Source organism: Dermacentor albipictus, chromosome 2 (genome assembly GCF_038994185.2).
Source record: "Dermacentor albipictus isolate Rhodes 1998 colony chromosome 2, USDA_Dalb.pri_finalv2, whole genome shotgun sequence".
NCBI classification, from domain to species: domain Eukaryota; kingdom Metazoa; phylum Arthropoda; class Arachnida; order Ixodida; family Ixodidae; genus Dermacentor; species Dermacentor albipictus.
The window spans coordinates 85571537-85594759 of NC_091822.1; the positions used below are offsets into that span (position 1 = coordinate 85571537).

The 23223-nt window shown below is 45.7% G+C and overlaps 1 protein-coding gene across 2 annotated transcripts in view; it reads right to left on the reverse strand.

Annotated features, from left to right (window-relative positions):
- Positions 1-22799, reverse strand: part of LOC135900991 (glucose 1-dehydrogenase-like) — a 43398-nt gene extending 20599 nt beyond the window's left edge. For both annotated transcript variants that reach the window (XM_070532962.1, XM_065430616.1), the window contains exons 1-5: positions 22184-22799; positions 16149-16288; positions 7666-7758; positions 5376-5514; positions 1058-1098 (exon numbers count right to left, since the gene is read on the reverse strand). In XM_070532962.1, coding sequence (XP_070389063.1) covers positions 1058-1098; positions 5376-5514; positions 7666-7758; positions 16149-16288; positions 22184-22220 — 450 coding nt within the window. In that variant the 5' untranslated portion in view covers positions 22221-22799. The remainder of the gene's footprint in view (positions 1-1057; positions 1099-5375; positions 5515-7665; positions 7759-16148; positions 16289-22183) is intronic.
- Positions 22800-23223: the final 424 nt, after the last annotated feature.

Here is a 23223-nt window from a genome sequence, read left to right on the forward strand (position 1 = left end):
TAGCATTTATTTACTTTCACAGAGGAAACAGGACAATAAATTTCACCACTCGGAAAAGAATTACCGTGGCACGCATTGAGAGCGCCAATCAATCAAGGCAGATAAAAAGTGCAGTGGGCGGTAGCGCCTTTGGTGTTTGTACTTGGAGCAGGAGCTTCTTTCGTTTAACCATAACCAAGACTCTGTCAACCCAGTAATATGTTCGCATACAGCATATGACAACGCAGCTTTGTAGTCTACGTGAAATAAGATATCCTGCATACATGGTCGTGTCTTTTGGTATCTGACTAGCGTAGCTTTGGGCGTGCCTCATAAAAGTGTTTCCTCGTTCACCCCTCACACAAGGGTAGCTTGTAGAACATGTATAATGATATTCTATCCTGCTGAAGTATTGCCGCGAATATGTCGAACATTAGCGACTATAAGGAGCATCTAAAAAAACTATTGACTAGACATTACTTGGTAGTGATCGACATTATGGTATGATTGCACTTTGTTAACATTTCAAAAGTTGAAATAAATTTATATCTGCACGTTTATAAACGCAGAGGTCTGGCTACGTTACGGGCAAGCGGTAATCAGAGATGTACCCTCCTGCGTATTTGTAATCCTGCGTTTGATTTATGCAGCTGAATCGTTGTTCTGTTATTGTAGAGCGCTTCGTGAGATTTTCGAGGTTCTGCAGCGATGCTGCTAGCTTTGGGAACATAATGGAAGATCTGAGCTGTCTTCCTTCTGTGAAGGTTGCTGTAGAAATGTTTCACTTGAACGGATTCTACCAGCGGTTCGGGCGACCCAGAGTAAAACCACCCGCGTTTTCATGCGTTTAGCCATGTCGGTTCAACGAATTAATTCAGATTTCAGAGATGAGAGCTATGATTAGCGAAGGAATGGGATAGGCAGTTTAGCTTATTGAACAGAATGGCCCAACCAATTGAAAGCTGGTGACGACTGCTTTTGGGGAAAAATAAGTTCCCATGTTACCCACCCCACAAGTAAAGCAAGAAATTCGTGTGCGTTTCTCGACCCGGCTTCGCTAGATACGAAATTTACTTACCACAATGAGTGATACAACGCTGGAAACGTTGATAATGTTGCCTGAAAGAAGAACGTATGGTAATTTTACAGCCCTCACACTGCGATAGCTCTGAAAGCAACACGTGATCGCTTTACGCGTTTGTTACGGTTCACACAAAGCTGCCATACAAACAAGTGACGACAATAATTGACAAGTGGCGAAAATAATTGAAAGTTTTGAGATATGCGCACAACCCATTTTCATGAAGGTGAGTTCAAAACACATCCTTGGCTCTTCTTTCAATATGTCAAGGAATGGTTATATTTTCGTCTCTAATATATATGCCCAACATATCCTTAGAAAGCGCTATTTCCACCGCAGGAGCGTGTTGCGATCGTACAGAAGCTTCGTAAAACAAAAATAAAAAATGAAAACACACACAATGGTGCCTTCTACTGCCGAAAAACTGCATGTACAGCGTTTCCCACAGTGTTGCAATGTGCTTTATCACTTCGCCTGAGGTGCAGCTTCCAAAGGTGCGGGTGAGATAGAAAACGATTTCTTTAGCAAAAAATCGCCATAGCCTGCATTGATTAGAAATCATCCGAACGCGTACGGTTATTGTTAATATGGCCGTCTCCGCAGCGTGAAGGTAACGGAAAAGTGGATGAGGTATATTTGCCAAGCCAACACTGTTCCACTTGGGGCTGACCCCTGCTTCAGGCATCGTCATAGTGAGTGAATAATACCTTCAAGGATTTCTTTTTTTTTTAATTCACACTTTCTTGGCCTCTTCGTCCAACTTTGGTTTCAGCTTTTATTCCTTTTTAATCCCTATTCACTTGTTACGAGCGCTCTCCAATCTGACAACACATGCGGCATCCTTTCCATACCCTCAACAGACGCTAATGTCCAATCAGCCCAGGTCGATTTGGGTATCCCACTAAAGCTTGTGGGCTACTCTGTTCTTAGTTCACTCATGTAATGTCTGACGCGCGCGCATAGCATCGAGCAATTGAAACGCGCAGCAATGTTCAGCAGAATATCTTTCTGCGGTATGAAAAGCGTTCGCGTTTCGGGACTGCTCGCCTGTAATAAGGGGAATGCCTCATATGCCCCAGGGAGCGGAGTATCAGGCGAGCGTCCGGCGTTGACATATATAAGAAAACCCACGTAACCAAGTGATGAGGTCACAATACCGGTGCTGGACCTGGCTGCTCGCACTGCGAGATCCTACGATGAACAGCCACGGCGTCGGACGCATGCCGTGGCTCACTCCCAAAATTGGGTTAACGTGTATTAACGAGGAGTCCTAATTTCAATTTATATGCGGATTATATTGGCACACAGTTCAATCACTAACGTTGCCTATACCTTGTCTTACATTCTGGACAAAGTTATTCCATGGAATTTAGAGAATGACAGTCCACAAACAGATTTCATGAAACGAAACACCGGCACCGCATGCCTTTTATATTACATCTACTCAGACTTCAGTACTAAAAGCGAGAAACAATAAGGCAAACCTGAAAATGATGTAATTTTTTGCTACAACCTCCGGTATTGGTACACTCAAGAAGCCGCGTCTCTACCAGAAAGCTCGCCTTCGTGCATAGCGTTCGCCGTCAGCGTTTACTGGTATACTTTTCGGTTGCATAAGCTGCAGTTGATGGGAAGCGTGAGAAGCAGTCAGGGGTCTTCGAATGCTATCGCGCTCCCCTCTTACAGGCGAAGCCGCAGCATCCTCCAATTTTTCTCACAGTAATGACATTTTAAAGCGAGAGCTTTAAGGACTCCGTTACGCAGAAATATGACGTCATCGGTGTTGTTGGTGCGTTGACTGTGTGTTAGCCGTGCGTTGGACATGGGCAAAAGCTCTCGATGGAAGTAAAAAATTAATCAGAAGTGAAAGAATGTTCACCTTAACGCCTAATTTCTCAATGTGGTTCCGGTAATCAAAGGAGAGTAATTGAGCTGAAAAGAAAATTGGGGTTTAGGTGAAAATCGAACCCAGGACCTTTGGAACGCGAAATGGCCATGAAAGCTCATTGGTTCAAGCTTGTTAGAGGGGGTCGTAGTGAATGCGGAGTGGTGCTTAGAGTGCGGTGCCTTAGAGAAATGGGCTGTTGCGTGCAAAGTAATTATTAATACGGTAAGTAAGACATGAGAAATTAGACTGAAGTGAGTGGAGTGGTGGGGTGGTTCATTGTACTTAAACAAATGAATGTGTGTGCATGTCTGTGCGTGCCTTAAAGAAACGTACTGACGCGTACGTGGTAATTGTGAGTAGGCTAAATAGGAAATCGGTAAATAGATTGAATTATAAGGGTGTTGGAATTAACTTGAACTCAAATGACTGGATGCGTGCATATGTGTGATGTACCGATGAGAAAGCTGTGGTTCGAGTACCTGAAAGCAATTATGGGGGTTTTACGTGCCAAAACCACTATCGTATTATGAGGCACGCCGTAGGGAGAAACTCCAGAGTAATTTAGACCACCTGGCGTTCCTTAACGTGCGCCTACATCTAAGTACACGGGTATTTGCACATTTCGTCCCCATAGAAATGCGGCCCCTGCGGCCGGGATTTGATCCCGCCACTTCGACTTTAGCACCCAAACAACATAACCACCATGGTCGGTTGAGTATATGGTAACGTTTTCGGCCAGGTATGGTAATTAGTGTGTAAATTACAGGTGCTATTGAGCGTTTGGGGTGTTCATTCAATATGAATTGATGGAATTGTGAATCCAGAGAAGGGTGTCACATTACTAGGCACGCGTGAGTGTCGCAGTAATTCGTGATTAGTGACACATGCTTCATAGCGACTGGTGATTCGTGAGAAATAAATTGACGTGCGACAAGAATTGCAGGCTGTTGTTTGTACGGAAAGCATGAGAAGCAAGTCGTGGTGAGAAGCGAGAGCATTAGTCAGGGGCATTTTGATGCTAGCGCGTTCTGCTCGCTAGAGGCCAACAACTAGGTGGTTAGCATCTTGCGGGCTCGCGTACGCGGTGCGCAAACAAAAGAATGCGGTCTTATTCAGGAGACAGTGAAAAGAAGCGGGAAACGCACAGTGTGCTGCTTCTGCAAGAGGCATCATATCACCTCATCATTTGTCATCAGGGGACATCATCACTTGAAGACATCATCGCGTGAAGTCACGCTTGACGTGTTGAAGTCATCGGCTAAAGTCATCAGGCGATATCGTCACGCGACGACGGCGTTATTGCCGCTTATTCGAATTACAATCAGAAGCTATCATGCCTGCAGTTTGTGTGATGTTGTACGCTAAGAAGTTGCTCACGCAATATACATTGGCAAATTCAGTTAGTCCAATATCGCGATTGCGCTTGGCGGAGGGCCTAGGAGAGTGAGAATGTATGCTCCACTTCCGCACGCCGTACGTGCGTCGGTCGTGGCGGTGGTGCTTGTCTAACGTCGTCTGACGTCGGCTGCAGCTTCGCTGTGTATCCCCTTTCACAGGGTGGAATTGAGGGGCATGTATTTTGTTGCTCTCTGATCCATCGAAATAATTCTGTAGCTTCTGGAGCAATGCGACTTTTTATTTGGTTCACAGAGCAGTATAAGTCCGGCCACAAAACTAGGATCGTATTCCGGCCGCGGCGGGCGCATTTAGATGGGGGCTAAATGCGAAAACACCCGTGTGCTTTGATTTAGATGCACGTTAAAAACCCCAGGTGGTCCAAATTTCCGGAGTACCCCACTATGGCGTACTTCGTAATCAGATCATGACTTTGGCACGCAAAAGCCCACAATTTCGTTTTCTTAAATTTTAACCAGAAAGCTGGCGCAATTTTTTTTATATATATTGAAAATTTACAGGCAATATTTGCTACCCTAACTTTGCGAAAAATCCAGGTAAACCCGCCCATTCTCCTGGTAGGAAAGCTTTCTCACGCAAAAAGGATAAAATAGAATAAAGAAAGCACAATCTAAAAGGAAAGATTGATTGAAGTGCCGTTGCTAAGACAAACGCAAGAAACAATAATTCGGAGTTCGTCTTTTTTAGTGTTGTTTTAGTATATCTAAATACCAATTCAACTCAATTTCCCTTGCTTAACTTCATGTACAATTTATTTTGCCGTGTGATCAACTTGTACATGACCACAAGATATGCGCCCGGGATCCCACACTCATGCCTAAAAATTTTAGTCTGGGATTACAGGGCTGGGCAATGGGCCACCCGAGGAGATGGACACGAGAGAAAGAAACAAACACAGCGATGCGTTTTCGCTTGATGCTCGAACATACATGAGTTCCACGCTTTGCCCCTTTTTGTTTTGCCTTTAGCCACGAGGTCACCACACCCAATAAAATGCTGTGTAAAACACACCTTTTGTTTGGCGCAAATGCGGTACGGCGTTCCTGATCATGGTCAGTGGACCTAAAAAGTTCGTGCTCCAAACCTGGTTAAAGTCTTCCAATGACGCATCTTGAATGTACTTTTGCACGGGAAATCCTGCATTGTTCACCTGTAATGAAAACAGCGCCGTAAACAGACTATGCCTGAACGTCTATGTTACGTTAGAGGGATACCTTTAGAGTATTCAAACCAGAGTTATGCACTAAATCAAGAAAGTGATCATCGCTAAATTGTGCATTTATATTACCACGTAGTCGGTACTTTCATGTACGATGTTGGTTTAGGCAGTTTCATTCCAATGGTGTTTCAAACTGTTCTTTTTTCTTTTGTCGAGCATACGGAATATTTGAGAATCACCTGTGGCAGACAACACACTTGTAGCCCTGGAGCTAGATTTCTGCAAGCAGTTTACTCTAAGTGCATGAAGAAGCAAAATGCGCTATGTATTATGCAGTAGTCCATTATTGAGTAGTCAGGAAAATTACAAATGTATTCAACTAATCACTTTACGGAATGTAATTCAATTTGAGAATTACGGTTGGTGATTTCGTACGGCGTATCTATTTGGAACGAATCCTCATCCGTTCGTTTAAGCATATATAAGCATAATTTTGTTGAAGCATACTGATGCATCAACCAGATTAGTCGTGGAAGCAGCGCACATTGAGCGAAAGGGCACGTGGTGCATTAGCCAGCCTTCGATCGCGCTTTCTCAGCAGGCATTAATTTACCTAGATAGCTCGATACAGCAACAGCGTGATACCAGCGCGTGCCAATGGAATTACGTTCGTATGCCATTATTTTGTGCCAAGACTGCGTCCACTCAGCATCAAGGCAACGATGTTCTCATTAACAAAGATTCGTAGCTGTGGGAGAAGTAAAAAACAGCCCAATAATTAGTAATTACGTCATTATTAACTGCATTGCACCTATTAACTTCACAGCTCGTTACCTACAGTGCACATGCCCTAACTGCGAAATTAAAGTCAGTGAATAGTCGACGCATGTCCAGTTAGCAGGAATTCTGAATCTAACTGTCTCGAGATAAGCATGCCCCTACCTTGCGGCAAAATGGACTCTTGTTCCATGCACCATTCTGGTTTCATGAATTAACTTCTTTTAATCGCTGTGAGAAACGCTACATGAAATAATTGGTACCTAATTGCTGACTGCGGGTCTTTCATCACGCAGTGGCTGCGACGAAACTATATAAAAGCGCACTGGTATTTTTTTTTAAATGCTCAGTTGCTGTTACTCCTTTATTGATCATCAATGTGGCTGATGGAGCGCAGAATTTCGCCCGCTAAAGCTAATCTTCTGCCTAGAATCCGCTTTGATTAAGCGGAGACACTGTCTCTAATGCACTCGAACTAACTGCAATTACCTGCTGAAGCATACGTTGGCTGCTTCAGCACTTCATGCAAAAACAACCTTAGGATCATCTATGCCCGGGAGCAGGCTTGACGCTGCGCCCTGAGGCAGTCAACCACACTGATCTTTAAGGTATCATCACCCGGGCAACCAAAGTTCCGTGCAGGGTAACATAACCACTTCATTACACCACTGTTTACGTTTGTGGACATCAGCGCAGAATAGTCATCGGCAAAACTTCCATGGTCACTCCAAGTTCGCGCATTTGCTCCCACGATGTGATTTATCTGCCCTCCGATTAGCGCAAGTAATCTCACAACGTCAATATAAACAAGCGAATCATTGGCGATAACTGTACCTGAGGTGCGCTATCAAAGCTTAAATGGCGTTCCCAAAAACTGATAATTTAGCCACTGCAACCGCTTTTACTTCCAGGCAAAAATACCTACTCCTCCTTCCGGTGCCTGGCACACAGTAATTATTCTACACTCCGGTATATTCTAGAGCAATAAATCGGGTTTTTCGTGCTGCAAAGTTATTTTCTTTTTTCTTACTACCAGTTTTACTAAAGAAGTACGCTCGTGATAGCGTCATTCCAACACAGCAAGCTATCGCTTCTGTACACAACCAAACACATGGAAAATTAATTATGTAGCACAATCAATGACTAAGGCCTATCAGTGAAACACAATTAGTAACTAAAGCATACCAGGAGTTCCTTTTAGTGCCAGCGCTTATGACATCGTCATTCGAATAGGTCACTGGTATAGCTTGATGGTCTAGCCGAGCAATTTCAATAGTATCATCCTTTTCCACTACGTCATACTAAATCATTAAATGCATCGCGCTTGGTAGCGTTTAATGACCGTATCCGAAGCATCAAACTCACGAGGATATCAAGTTTTCCGAAGTGCTTTACTGTTTTCTCCACCACATTGGCGACATCCTTCTCCACCGATACGTCACCGGGTACGACGAGCACCTGGAAAGTAGTGGGATGCAATATGAGAATGATTGATTATGGCCTATAAAACAAACTGTGAAACACCATCGCAGCCGCGATTGTTTGGCTACTTTTATCGGAAAATGAAGCGCCCTTATCGTTGCGGAGATTTACAGTGAATATGTTTCATTGAGTGAGTACTACAGTAAGTACCCAATCGTGATACAACCTCTCGTGGCGGCACAGTGGCACTGACGGTCAACTCATGAAAACGCGGTTGAGAGCTCGATTCACGCCCGCTACGACCGTATTTCTTTATAGGCGGAATACGAAAACACTCATTTTTCGAGCTTGAGGGGCTCATTAAAGAGAAACTTTGGTGTTTTTTTTACCATATTAGTATATTGTCATATTCAAATGGCATTGACAGTCCTGTCACCGGTAGGGTGATTGAATTTGCTTAGAAATTCGTCACCAATTTGAAATAACCAATAAATTAGATACCGAAACCGAAACGCGTAGCTCATTCGTGTGATGGCAGGAGGAGTCGGTGACGTCAGATCCTAAACTACCGTATTGTAAACACGGAGAAGGCGTGCTAAACACGCAGCACACTTGGTACTAACGCCGAAGAAGCGAAGCTGATGATGTCTCCTGACGACACAGGGAGCTTTGCAGTTTTTCAGAAATAGATAGCGGCGATTTAAGCTAGGAGTTCAGTGGCAGTGGTGGTGTAGTCTCTGACATCACAAACACAGTGTGGCCAGCAGAAAATCAGGAGTCGCGAACGCAACCAATCTTTAAAATTCATTTTCAGGAAAGCTAAAGGACTTGCAGCCATATAGTTTGCCACTGATAATCAAAGTGAAAAGAGAACATATATTCAAAATTTTATGAAGATCAGTGGAGATCTAAAAACGGCCAGAGGTTCCCTAAAAAACTCTTAATTAGTTGAAGCATCATCCGGAGGGCCACTTCCACCGTCTTTCACAACCAGTAATTTGACACGGGATGCTAAATTACTGAAGAAGCGTTAGTATTTCAATAATTTATTTTAGTGTACCCTCGGGGCCAAAAGCATTGCAGGTAGAACTGATGATAAAGTTTTAAATGCTTCGATTTCGGCTTCGCACATCGTTTAGAAATTTTCACGTGACGATGACGATGAGCGAGAAGCACCATGGGACACAATGGTATGTAATCGACCACTGAGGATGAAACGCGACGAAATGGGACTCCGAGCAAGAGGATGCGCCACTGGTGCATTAATTACGCATCCACTTGCTGCCGTCTGCCCTCCGCTGCCTATGATGGCATTAACGTCTCGTTTATGCCGCGCCTCGCTTCGCGCAAACAGAACATGCGGAACGTCCCTGCACGGTAACTGTCGAAGATATGCGTAGCATTACACGGCCATCGACGTGGTGCGGAATGTACATGTTCGACAATGTAAATGTGTGCGTTTCTCTGGTCGTACTCGTCACGCATGCATGAACAAATAACGCACACGACATCAGCGTAAGAACAACCCACATAATTAGTACGCATAAGATATTCCGCACCATGCGGACCTCCATATAAAGCTGCGCATATCTCGGTCAGTTCCCCTTCATGGAGGTTCCACTTAACTTATTTCATGCTTCCTGCATTCTCCTTTTTGCTTTGCATCTAACTGAACATTAAACTTGTTTTTAGGTAATGTTTAGGCAATGTTTGAGAAAAAATTTAGGTAATGTTTGAGAAAGAGGCTTGAACACGCTAATTAAAAGCGTAACCGAGGAAAATTACAATAAAGTCATTCAGAATTGTAATCGAGTTCTTTTACGTTACTTTTCCCCTACAATGATTGGTATTGCAGAAATACAGTTGATAGAAAAAGCTAGCCTTCATTCTTCAGTGCGCCCTCGGAAGCACTTCGCACGTTATCTTCACTGACAATTATTTTTCAGAATTTAGTTTCATCCTCTTCCTTGTATTATTTTTGAGATAGCCGGCGACACTGAAAGCTCCCTCGATGTACCTCTCATCATGGGGAGGAGGGCGCTGTTTTACCGTACGAGTAAGCAACAGCAAATGGCTGCGGTTGTTGAACGGCACAATGCTAACATCTGGGATCTCTATGAAGCGAATCACCTTGGTCTTGCTGGGATTTGCAGAAAGCGCTTCTGGTAGATTCATTGTAAAGCTGAAGAAATCGTCCGTAGTTGATTTCCTAGCATCGGCGTTCGATGTGGTCATGCGGGTCGAGACATAGCAGTGCTCGTGCAAATCGTCAACTGACATCCTGGTGAAGCTTGTCAAAGCGGGGAAACAAATACCGAGCTCCCGAATTCGTCCGTCTCAACATGCGCAACGGCGAGGCTGCTGCCTGACACGACCACGTACGGGTTTCAGTTCCTGCCAAGTTTGGGCCTTGAAAGATTCGTCGCCTGTCATCACTCGTCTGATCAATAAAGTGACTCGTTACAGGTATTTGGTTACTGAAAAAAAGTAACTGAAATACGATAAGCGTTACCGAGTAAAGTTATCCATTAATTATAAAACTACCAATAAATGTTATTCGTTACAAGTAATCAATTACACGTAATTCGTCACGTGCTATTCTGGTAAGCAATTTCTCTTGTTTATTTGTACGCAATACCACTATAGTGCTACGGAATAGTATTTCCATTGATGAAGAGGCGAGCAGTGAGCAGTCGACGACGACGACGATTGGCAGCTAGCGCGGGCTGCTGCCTCTTAATCATGTGCGGCGCATTACGTTGTAAGCATACTTGGATATAGCTTCTCGCCTGCGCCTTCTTACGTAGCATATCTGGTGGAGGTGGACGTTCCCTGTACCTCGTCACGGAGCTTCGAAGTGGACGATACGTCGAGCCTTCCTTCATGGCTCCCGGCGATGATAACTCGACTCAGCCCTCTCCGACACGTGCTGCCACTTCGACGACCTACATCACTCTCCCTGCTCCCCGTGATCCTGGCGTATTATCGGGCAAAGATGGGGAAGACGTCGAGGACTGGATCAGCCTGTACGAACACGTCAGCCGCAATAACCCATGGGACCCTACTATCATGCTCGCGAACGTAGTCTTTTACCTCGGTGGCACACCTTGAGTTTGGTTTCGGACGCACGAAGATGTGCTCACCAGTTGGGATTCGCTTAAGCAAAAGCTCCGAGAATTGTTCGGCAACCCCTACGGTCACCAACTTGCCGCGCAGAAGGCGCTTTCAGGCCGTGTGCACACGTCAACAGAGCCCTATGTCACGTACATTCAGGACGTCTTGGCTCTGTGCCGCAAAGTTGACGCACACATGACTGAGTCAGACAAGGTATCCCACATCCTCAAAGGCATTGCCGATGACGCCTTCAACTTGCTCGTATACAACAACGTGGCGAAGGTGCATGCAGTATTAAAAGAGTGCCGCCGCCTGGAACTCGCTAAAAGCCGACGTATCGACCAGCAGTTTGCCCGTATGCCCAACACCCCAGCGACATCTTCCTGTGCCGACGCTCCTCATCCCAACAACACTGGCCATATTACAAGGATCGTCCGGTGTGAGATTGAGGCCACCTATCCGGCTGCCTTCGACTACAGCCCCACCAACGCATCTGCAGTCACGGTTTCCCTGATCCAGGCAGTTGTCCGCCAGGAGTTCTAAAACATGGGCCTTCACGCCATCTGCTGGGCCCATCGCCCTGATACCCGCCCGGCTTCTTCGATGCCGCCCCGTCCCGCATCTTTTTACCCACCACGTTTCCGCAACCCATCTCAATGGCGCACTGATGACAAGCCCATTTGTTTTCACTGCCGTCGAATCGGGCACATTTCTCGGCACTGCCGCAGTCGCTGGACTTCGCCGACCTGGTCTGCTTATACTGTCTACTCTTGGCCCTCAGGTAGCCCTTCTCGTCCCTATGCCGCACGCTCCGATAATGCCGCCACTGATTCTCCTGCGCCGAGCCACCCCTATTCTCGTTCACCTTCGCCCCAACGACGACAATCTCGCTCTCCCCAGCCCCGTCACTCCTTTTCGCCGACTCCCTTCGGACGCCGCTCCCAGCCGGAAAACTAGATGATGCAGTGCGTCGAGGTGACGCTGCATTGCTCCCTACGCCGCCAAATCCTTTACTGACGTTGCGCACTCATCTGAACCTTCTTGACGTGCAAGTCAACTGTGTTTCTGTATCTGCTGTATAGACACAGGGGCATATTTGTCGGTAATGAGCGCTGACCATCGTAACCGCCCGAAGAAAATAATCACGCCCGCCACGACGCCTGTTGTCCGTGTCACCGGTTGCCGAACAAGCCCCGTAATTGGTATGTGTGCCGCCCGTGTCTCCTTCGCCGTTCACTTCACAATCGTGCTATTCACAGTCATCGCCCACTGTCCCCACGACATTATCCTCGGCTTAGACTTCCTCTCCGCACATTCTGCTCTCATCGATTGTTCCGCCAGTACTCTCCGCCTTGACCTGCCTGTTCCGGATCCCGCTGAACCACACCCCATTCGTCTCAGTTCCGTCGGCTTCGTTCGCTTGCCACCTTCGGCACTGACTTACGTTGACTTAGTGTCATCCCCGCCAGTGCCCGACGGTCACTACATCGCGGCTCCTATGCAAGACGTCCTCCTTATACACGGGATCACAGTACTTCATACAGTTTTGTCTATTACGGCGAATTGCGTCTGCCTGCCAGTGGTCAATTTTGGCTTCACGACACAAGTGCTGCCATGCGGGATGTCTCTGGCCCAGCTTTGCTGATTCGAGGATCATTAAATAGCACCTATTGCAGCAGACGATAATTCAGCCGATCCTCCTCTACCATCGTTGCCGCCAAGTTGTGCCATCGCCGACTTTCAGAAAATGATTACGCCCGACATGCCGTCCTAGCACGCTCGTGCGCTCTACCGCGTAATGTTTTCCCACAGCGATGTTTTTTACTTTAACGATCGTCCTTTCGCCCAAACTACAGCTGTTAAACATCGCATTAATACCGGCGATTCCCCTCCTATTCATCGCCGCCCATATCGAGTGTCACCGGCTGATTCATGTTATTCACGCAGAAGTTGGCGAAATGCTTGCGAAGAACATTATGGAACCGTCATGTAGTCTATGGGCGTCACCTGTTGTACTAGTAAAACAGAAGGATGGCTCATGGCGCTTTTTCTTGGATTATCGGCACCTTAACAGAGTTACCAAAAAGGACGTGTATCCCCTACCTCGGATTGATAACGCCCTTGACTGCCTCCACGGTGCTCGCTACTTCTCCTCTGTACAAATTATCGAACGGAAATGTCTGAATATGCATATGTGTCCATGTAAAGTGATACGTTAAGACTTAGTGTTGTTTATTAGGTGTATGTGGGTAGCATGGTTGGCTGCAAGTGTGTCCAGTGCGGTCAGAGAATCGAGTCATCGCCACCGTCAAGCGGCTCATCAGTCAGGGCATCTTTTATGCGGCTGCTACCTCCTTTCCATCAAGGAGAAATAAATTTGGATTGAAAAAGGCAGCAATAAAGCGTGTAGTAAGTTAAAATGATAGAGTAGCTGCTACTGATGCAACGTTGGCTCATTTATCTTATGAGGCAATAGGTGCGCTGTTAGTGGATATACCATAAACAGCGCCGACTAAGTACTAAGAAAGGGAGCGGTTAAGAAAATAGCTGTTACCTATACAATGTTACCTTCACGCCAAAGCTGCTCTAGCCATTTTCATTGTCGGGGTTAGGGAGGAAAGAAAGAAATGACTGAACAAAAATTTCCTATGACGTGATGCAATTCTTGCCTCGCCGCTTCGAAATGAGCCGCCATTGAGGCGACATGCTTTTTTTTCATCCCCTGCTTCGTAAAGAGCAGGCACGCTTCGTGCCCCTCGCAGTGACAGTTGCCAGCCTGCTCCTTCCCTGTTTTCCTCTCTCTTCATTGTGTGTTCGTTTTCATAACAAATAATAATAATAATAATAATAATAATAATAATAATAATAATAATAATAATGCCGAACACTTCTTGGTAGGTCTGTGGTGTGCGCGGCTTAAAGTGCGCATAGCCTTTCAAGTCGGTCGTCCCTATTCCTCAAACTGCTGCGTTTTATTGCCTTTTGTCATTTATTTAGAACTTGTTTATACTAACCCTCGCCTCTTATGAATTGTGCCCAACCAGTGCCTTATTTTACAATATAAATAACGGCGATGAAGAAAGTGACGTAAGCCTCGCATGTAGAAATGACGACTACGGCGCGTTTGTGTGGCAGCTTACATCTACATGTACGTACATCGCCTGGTGTAACCTCCTTGGTCTGCACTACTTCTAATACAAGCTTATGCGAATTGGTAAGGAAGGCGTAGGAAATTGGCAAGGAAAGCTTCGCTTTGAAGCGGTGAAAAAGAGAGAGAGCCTCTAGAGACACAGCTACGAGATGCACATGTGCGCTAAATCAACAGCATGTTGAAATGTGAAAGACGTCGGGCCTTTCCAGCTGTTCGAAAATAGCTCCCCTGCATCTGCGGAAACAATCCGTGCGATCTCCATTGTGACGCTTATCTTCTGTACTCGAAGGGATGTTTGCTTCCTAACCATTTTTTTTTGCTTGAACGTCCAGTAAAGTTCAATCCAGTGCATGTATTGAACTTTAAGCTGACCTGGTGTGTTGGTTACAATAAAACACACGGTCAGCTTTTCTTAGTGATCGCAGCAGGGTTATGACATGCAAACTTCCAATTGGTGTCAGATATGAGCAAGGGTGTCTGTGGGTTAGAGTAGTAGAAGTGCGCCGCGACTCCGTGGCAAACCACGCACGCATGAAGTACGGGCTATTACTTTGAGCAGTTGGCCTTCCCCAAATTCTGCATTTTGATCCGCCATAAATGCCTGCTGTGCTTGGCACTGGAGTGGAATGCAGGATGGCGAAAGTAAACGTTTGCTTCGCAGAAGCAGCACTCAGTCTAGAAGGTCAGGGCTGCTATCTAGAAAGCCAGGCCCACTATCTTGCACGCGTTCGAAAAGCCGATGTTTGGTTTCACCTCACACGATCGGCCTAGATTGGCCTGGGCCTGGGCCTAGAACAATCAAGTGATACGAAACGGAACGTCGGCTTTTCAAGTGTGTACAAGATAGCGGCGCAGCCCTGGTTGTTTTAGGCACTTATCTGTGGTTCGTTTCGTCGTAGCCACTGGTTTGACGATACGAAAGCTTTTTATTCCCTTTTTTGGACAGCCATTCGTAGTTCGTGCAAGTTCGTGGCAGAAGCGTGGCAGTTCACGTACTTGAAGACGGCTTCACTGGACCATATGTCGCCCTGTGTTTTGCCCCGCTCAGCGTGCGCACATTACTGGCTTTCAGTAATGACCTTCTGATGTCCATTCCTTAGGCACCGGTGGCCGTGAAGTAATTATAGGATACGATCGACATTATACCTATAGCGAAATCACTGTTTCCTATAATAATTTCAACATCGCATGTAAAGCCGCCTTTGGTGACACGATCTCTACGGTTGTGGATACCAGTCATTCACGTTGTCCAGCTGATTCAGTCTACGCAGGGAGCCCAGCGTTCTCCTTGTGATACAATCGACGAGGTTGCTTTTTTTTAAAGTGGATTGCAATGTGGTATTCAAGCTGCATCTGTCATTTCATCGTGTCAATGTGCGTGGAAAATCTAGCGGCCTTTCTTGTTTCCCCGACGCAACCTATGGATGCGCTATCTATGTCCGGAAGAAAGGCTGAATGTGCGAAAGATGCAAATAACAGGGAGGCTTCATTTACAGTCCTTACGTCCAGTACGGCAGGATGCCATGGCGTATACCAGTAATAGACATTACCGCGAGCCCTTTTCGAGACAGCTTGAAACGAATGGAGTCGAAAATCGTGCGTACATGCAAAATTAACAGCGTAGGCTAAATAAGTAATAGTAATAGAAAAAATTCCCTCAAAATCTAGTTTTCTTCTTTGAGAACTACAAGCCCTGATTCATGGATACTTTAACGTACATCTATGTAGCAAACCGGTTAAGCTAAACTGGTTAACCTCCCTGTCTTTCCTTCTCCACTTTTTCCTTCTTTCCTTTCTTTTTCACTGGTTAACTTGCACCGCTAGGGAGGTCTTGTGAGGGAGCGGGTCGAAGAACTGTATTGGGGGCTAAAGAAAAGAAGAGGTATTTTAGTGATTTTCGTAGGTTTCCGCCAATCGCGATTGCGGTGCCGCGATTGCGATTGCAGTGTCGATACTTTAATAATAAGATCACTCAACGTGCATGTATATATTTCAGCGCTTGTGATTTGTTCTGTTTGTTGTTTAAGGCCTTGCAATATACTTAAACGTGTGGTCGCCAAATCTCGGCGCTATTGTCGCTGGCCGTTGCTTCTTAGTCGCCTCAGTGTCTCGGCTTCACGAGCGACGTAAACCGACGGAGCTTGGCAACGCCACTACTTGCCTTGTCCCGAGGAATCCCCTGTTGAGAGCAAGCTTCAGCCACCCTCTCCAGGTTCGCCTTGTTGCGAGCAGTCAGCGATAGCCAGCAACCGAGGGAAGCAAAGTGTAGAGCGGTGCTTTCGCCGATGCCCGATGACGCGCCTGTCAAGCGAAAGAAGGGACCATAGTATAAGAGACGGAAAGATCCCGTTAGCTCTTGGGTATAGCTTAACTTCTAGAAAATGTATTCCGTATTACAACCCTGCAAATTCAGGACATAACTTCTGCAAGTTGGTTCACACTTGCTTAGGTTGTCACATCAATGATGGCTACCTTATCAGTACCACAAGGTAACAATGGGAAATTGGTGACATGAGCGATAGCATGTGAGCACAAGACAACATTAACTTCAACATGACGCCGTATAAGTGCCTGTTCTTTGCTACATCAGAGCTAGGTAGTTGTGTCTCGCCTTTTCTTTTCTCTTTCTTCTACAGGGAACTTGTATTTGGCTATTAGAAGTGCTCAAAAACGTTAGGTGCGTGTTTTGCGGTTGCGCGGAACAAAGTACATTCTTCAAAAAGTATATATTTGGAGCTAATGTAGGCCATGCTTATGCCGCTAAGTTTTGAAGTCTTTGGCTTCATCAGAGGCTAAATAATATTGCCAGGCCCTCGCTTGCTGCCGGTCTAAAAGCGTAGCAGGGACTGAAATTCGAAGCACAGCAGCAATGTAAGGACCCCAGAAAGTGAGAGAACGATTACGCAATTTTCATCTAAAAAATACTGTAATTTCGGGCTGTCTTAATAAATGAAGCAGTTTGGCACCATAATATTTAGTGTTTTTCTCTGAATGCGATATCCGCAGACATGTGTACCTTCTCCTCCCCCCCCCACCCCCCCCACACCAAGAAAAAGAGACAAACGGAGGGGGGGGGGTGTGAACGAAACATTGTAAACATGCTAGTAACTGCTACAACTTCGGAACTAGAATGAGTATCCGCAGTGTAATGGGTGAACACAGAAAAAGCACCTGAAGTAGTATAACGAAACAAAAAGAATATTTTGCTCAAATTTTCATGCATCAACATTCTTTCAAGTTTCATTTTTGTAGAATGCCACGTCACCTGTTTGTGTAAAAGTATAAAAACCTATACAACATGTACTTACGAAGAAAAAAAGCTATATTTGTGCACCTCTTGTAGATCAAACCACGCTTAAAAATAACATTTCGCAGTTTTTCTAGTACCACAACAAGCACAAGGACAAAGTAGAGAATAGTGACACACACGGGCGCTAACTTCCAAGAACATTTTATTTCCGGGATGGACACCACTTTTATAGCCTCAATTCTCGCTTTTAAACACGTGTCTGCTGACCAGGTAACAGAGCCAATGATAGCACACTCCACCTGCATACTAGGCAAAAGCTATTATGTTCAACTCCAACTCATTCATTCCAACTCATTCTTTCATAGTGACATGGACGATTGGCTACGCAAGCATTGCGAAACTCTTCAATGTGAGCACTTTCATTGATGAGACGTGTTAATTCGCATTTGCGTATCCCGATAATAACCGTATCTTTAAATCACAGAACCCATCCTCACTTATGAGAATGAAGTGCGAGGAAGCCACACGGCGAAGGCTTCTCAACTTTATTGGAATGTTCCCTAGGCCTATCATTATTGCGTCTGTCGGTTTGTGCGGCAGATGCATTAATGAAAAAAAAAGCAGGAAATGGCAAACATGAATCTGGATAAGGTTGTAAAAAGCAGTGAGAAGAACAGCGGGAAGTGTTTAGAGGTATTCTTTAGCGCGGGGGCACACAAAAGTAACGTCCTCTTCAGGGTAATTGTGTCTGGGAAATTGACCAGGCAGAAGGAAATAGCCGCCTACCTACTAAAAACACTAAATCTCCTCTACATTAGTGACCCCTCCTTTGTGAAGAGTTCCGACCAAGCTTTAGAATTTGTTAATATGCACTCTGACATGGGGCTAAACGTATTCTCGGCTGACATAAAAGCCCTTTATTAGTCTATTCCTCAATCTGGCCTGTTAACTTGAGCTGAAGGAAGCATAGAAGATTTTGGTGCAGTGTGGTTTTGCAATGAAGCCGCAACTTCTGTTCTGATTTCTTAGCATTGCTCAAGCAATATCTAACCTCAACGTTTATCCAGCGGAATAATGTTCCGTTTCTTCAGAAACAAGGCGTGTGTATCGGGTCTTCTTTGGCACCCCTACTCAGTCACCTGTATCTTGCAAAAGTAGACAGAGTCTTCTCAGAGAAGCTCAAGGCAACCTCAGTTTACAGGGATTCCAATATGCTGGTGATTTCCTTTTGTTACTTGACTGCACTTCACATTGACTTCAAAAAGAATGTGAGGGTGTTACAAGCATAATTTGTGAGTGTCTTGGTCCCCTTGATGTGACCTTCTAAATGCCCATAGACAGGAATATCTGATTTCTCGATCTACAATTTGTGTTGTCTTACGATCACATATGCTGGTGCTAGAGCTAATGAGCCTCTTTTATCGTACAGTTCTGTTCATTCCAAGCTTATTAAAAGGGGCTTAACGAAAATGTGTTTGAACAATGCACTAAAGAAGTCGTGCCCGCATTTAATTTCTTCCACTTTTCCACAACAGGTAGCGCGGTTGAGTGAGGCTAGTTTTCAGAACAATTTGATTGTGTCATTTGCTTAAGCGCTGCTCAAAGCAACGCAGTCAGGAGAGGCTGGTTTCTCGACGTCAGCCAACGCAGGGTCTGTTAAAAGTAAAGGCTTTGCCGTAATTTCATGCATCCAGTGCTTATCATATAACCTGAAGACGATAGGACTACGTGATAAGGTTGCGGTTGCATTCACTGCTCCAAACAAGCTTATCAGGTTGTGTGCAAAAAAAAAAAGACCGTATAGTATAACAAAGGACGCGTGCATAAAGCAGCACAAAAAAGGGTACGTTAACTGCAGGACCTGTGTTATTCACTGAATTCAATTGTCCTGTGGAAAGGATTATATCGGACAAACCGGCAGATGCACTGCAAGGGAGCACTTAGGGAGCACTCCAATATAGTTGACGAGCCTTCGCCGGATGGTTGCCTCGCAATGCATTGGCATAAGTGCGGATGAGTTCCGCGATTTGAAGATGCAGGTATTATCGGGAGAAGCAAATGCGAATTAACTCGTCTCATAAATGAATGTGCTCCCATTGAAGAAGTTAGCAATGCTCGTGTTAGCCAATCGTCCATGTCACTATCAAAGATGGAGTTGGAATTCCTGCGCATGCGTTTAACATAATAGCTTTTGCCTAGTCTGCAGGTGTGGTGTACTGCCGTTTGCTCTGTTACCTGGTAAAGCGAGAAGAATTGAGGCTATAAAAGAAAAGGGGCATCCGTCCCGAAAATAAACTGTTCTTGGAAGTTAGTGCTGTGTGAGTCCACATTCTGTTCTACGCCCTTGCGCTTTTTGCGCTATAACAAAAACTGTAAAGTGTTACACCGACAAGTCCAAGTATCTGCACTGATAGAAACAACAAACGCGAAAACGGGTTTTGAAATATTTTGCCCTTCACAGACAAGCAAACAATAATTCATGCCATATTAAAAATTTCAAACGCAGAACCATGTTCATGGCTACTCTGGTTGCAGTTCTTCGATGCTACTTTGAATGTCTCCACCCACCATAAGCTGATTGAGAACTTTTTACTTACTGGCGTGAATGCCGCCAACATTGCGAACGCATTATTGCAGAAGGTCGCCGGGGAATGCGAAAGCAATTCACGCGACAATAAAAAGCGACGTCCCTCGTTAAGATATTCCTCTATTCAAATTCACCTCCTATCGCTTCGATACCCAAGCGAGGCGCTCGTAGGACGCCGGATGCACTATGCCCACGTGACGCTTCCCGTCGCGACGTGGTTTCCGTACGTCGCAGAGTTGATCGGCTGTGCGCGCATCACATCAAATACCTGGCGATGCTCATGTCACGGCTACCCACCGTCACCTGCGGCGCGAGCGCGCGCCGATGGATCGGATGCCTTAGTGGGTCACTGCAGTGAGCTGCCGCGCGTTACGACCGCGTCGGGAAAAACGTGTGTGGCGATTCCGGAGCTGTTGTGCACCGTGCGGGAATCGGAGCGCAAAAAAAAGGCAAATATCGTTTGATGTGCGTCTTCAAAACGCATAGCGTTATCTTTGCATTTAATATATCTTTTTCAAATCCCGGACGTGGTTCTGATGAGGAAAACAATGGAGCTGGCAGCTTATGCAATTGCGTAGGTCAGAACCGATAGAACCGTAGGGCAGAACCAAGGCAACGGAAGCGGAGTAAAGAACAAATGGCAGAGAACGAGGCGGCGTGATGAAATGAGGAAATCTGCAGGCAAAAGATGGAAGCAGCTGTCACAAAACAGGAGTGATTTGAGATTGTTGGAAGAGACCTTCGTCCCACAGTGGACATCGAAGTAGGCTGCTGACGATGACAAAGTTGCCCTCAACTCCTGCCTCATCCAGCAGCAGTTCTGCTGCTGCAAAACGGGCATTTAAAGCATAAGGACTAACAATTTTTTTTCAGTTATTTACTAATTGGATTGCGGCGGCTACTGCTGGACCGTCTAGTCCGCGCCGACATAGAGGTACGAAAAGCGAGGACGTGATCTTTGAAATATGCAGAGCCATATTTTAAAATATATTATTTGATTTGCCATAAAATATGGTTACCCGGTTTATATATTTACGTATAGCGCGTTTTTTTTTCTTTACGCCGAATACTTTTCGAAAAAAAAAGCTCCGTAATTTACTAGTATTACGTCACTAGAGTTTAATTATACGCTGAGGTGGGCAGTATCTGAAAAAAAAAGAAATTCAGTCAATAATAAATTACATAAATGAAATGTCTTCTTAGTGTTGAACTTTTCGAGCACATGTTTGTGTTGGAAAGCTGAATCTAATCATTGCAAAAGTCTAATCTTGTGTTTCCGCATTTCACTGTCGCCACGTACACCGGAAGAACTGGCGTCAAATTATTATTTCAGTTTAAGTGATCAAGTACAAAGCACCACGAGCGTGGCTCGTCCTCCAACTCCTGTGCGACGAAGTAGGTTGGCATAAAACGAAGGTGACGTAAAGCTTCCCCCTTCCTACGATTTAAGACCGATTGGCGCTTCGCGGTTCCAATGTTCCAAATTAAACGAAAAATTTGACTGCGGTTATAATGATATACACGGCCGTTTGCAGATGTAAGAAAGGCACTAGTCTTATATCACGATTTCCTTTAGCTGTCCAATTTACACATATGTCATAATGTTTGTTACAAAAAAATGACGAGTGTAGTTACTTTATTTGCGAATGAATTATTTTGATTATTGTTGCAAAAAGGCCCGCCGGGGCAGGTAATTCATCTACGGTGTCGTAATTTGGTCCCACTTCCTGCGGGCACCTCGAACATAAGAACTGGAGATTAGGCCCCAGTTATGCACCACTAGTCTTGGCGCTCTTTGTCAATACATGGCCCTTGCGTCAATATGCACCATAAGTCGTCGTCATCATCAGCTTCACCATCATTAGTTACGCAAAACGGCAGCGCTCTATATTCCAGCGAGCTTTTGGATGAAAAACGTAACGGGTAATTCATGGGCATTCGCGGCGTTTTATTTGATTTTTTTTTTCGAACTGTGTATCGCACTCGCCACAGCTGTATCAACGCAACTTAGAAGGAGCCATCCTCATCGCAAGACAACATATTCCATTTCCGGGAGCAGTGACTTCCCACAAAAAATGCTCATCTTCACATTCTTCTGTCACTACGGCGACCATTGCTGGCCATTAGATAGCCTTGCAACGCTACACCCAGACCAATCCATTCTAGCAAGGAAACGCAGCGGTTCAAAACGCAAGAGTGAGAATGTTACAACTAAACTTAGTAGCTTTCGTCGCTTTCTAAAATCATGCGCATGGATTACAAGAACTGAGTTCCACGCAGTGCTTCTCGTGATGGAGTAGCGCGCGTTCGTTTACCGACGATTTACAACGGCCCGCTGCAGCAGACATCGTTTACATACCAGTTATCAGGGCCACTTTTCCTCTGAGATCCGGCATTGTGGGCTGAGATGCACGGGAGCTCCTGGCGCCTCGGATGTTCGGACGAGAGTAGCGTCGACAAGCCTTCGCGACGGATTGGCCCGGGGCGTATCTTGAGCGGCAGTAATGCTATCAAAGAGAATACCGCGAAAGCAGAGGGTGGCGAGCGGCGGACGCGGCCCACAACGTATGACCTCGAGTTCTTACATTGGCGCGCGGGTGGTGATGGATAAGAGAAGGCTGTCGCGACGCGTACTATGGCAATCAACAGTAACAAAGAAGCATTGCGCCGCTCAGCCCGCCTTCGTATCATAACTGTCTGTGGAGCATTTTTCTCTCTCGAAATGATCGCCCCGACACGTGGCGTTGCGCTTGGCCTACTCGATCCCGTGTTTCTCCCGAATTGCTTGTGCAACTGCGGTCGTTTGTTGATACGTAGGCATTTATTGACTTCGTCGGGGGCATCCAGTGCGACCTCTACGTGCGGCTGCCGTACGCGCTCGCTCGCACGTAGCTCACGCAGCCGTTGTCTTTTCGGAATAGCGTACTCAGAGCGCGGTGGTGCAAGGCTAAATTTAGCGGAATATGATCACGTGTTCGTCCAGTTTATCTTGGCTTTATTTTGTCACGCTAATGCTCCCTCCTAGCTCCTTCCTTCCTACGTGGCTGCCGGCCGTGCCACTGAAGCATCTCTCTGTGAGCTGAGCTGCGAAGTGCATGTTTTAGAGTGGATCGAGTGAACTCCCACACCAACTGACGGCAATATGCCGCGTGCTGCCCCCCTCGGTACAGTCTCTACGAAAGGCCCTCATACAGCGATCAAAAGCTGACCCCATTGTGTGTAACCATTATGTAATATTTCAAACATGGTAGCAAGGGTGTAAGCTATAGGCAGCATGCATTTAACACGGTAGAGGCATATCATGAAACCACGTGCTATAGCTCTTCAATGTAGTTTTTTTTCTCATATTGACGTATTAGCTAATGCCTATCATACGATACTCAGCACTTTTGCGTAAAA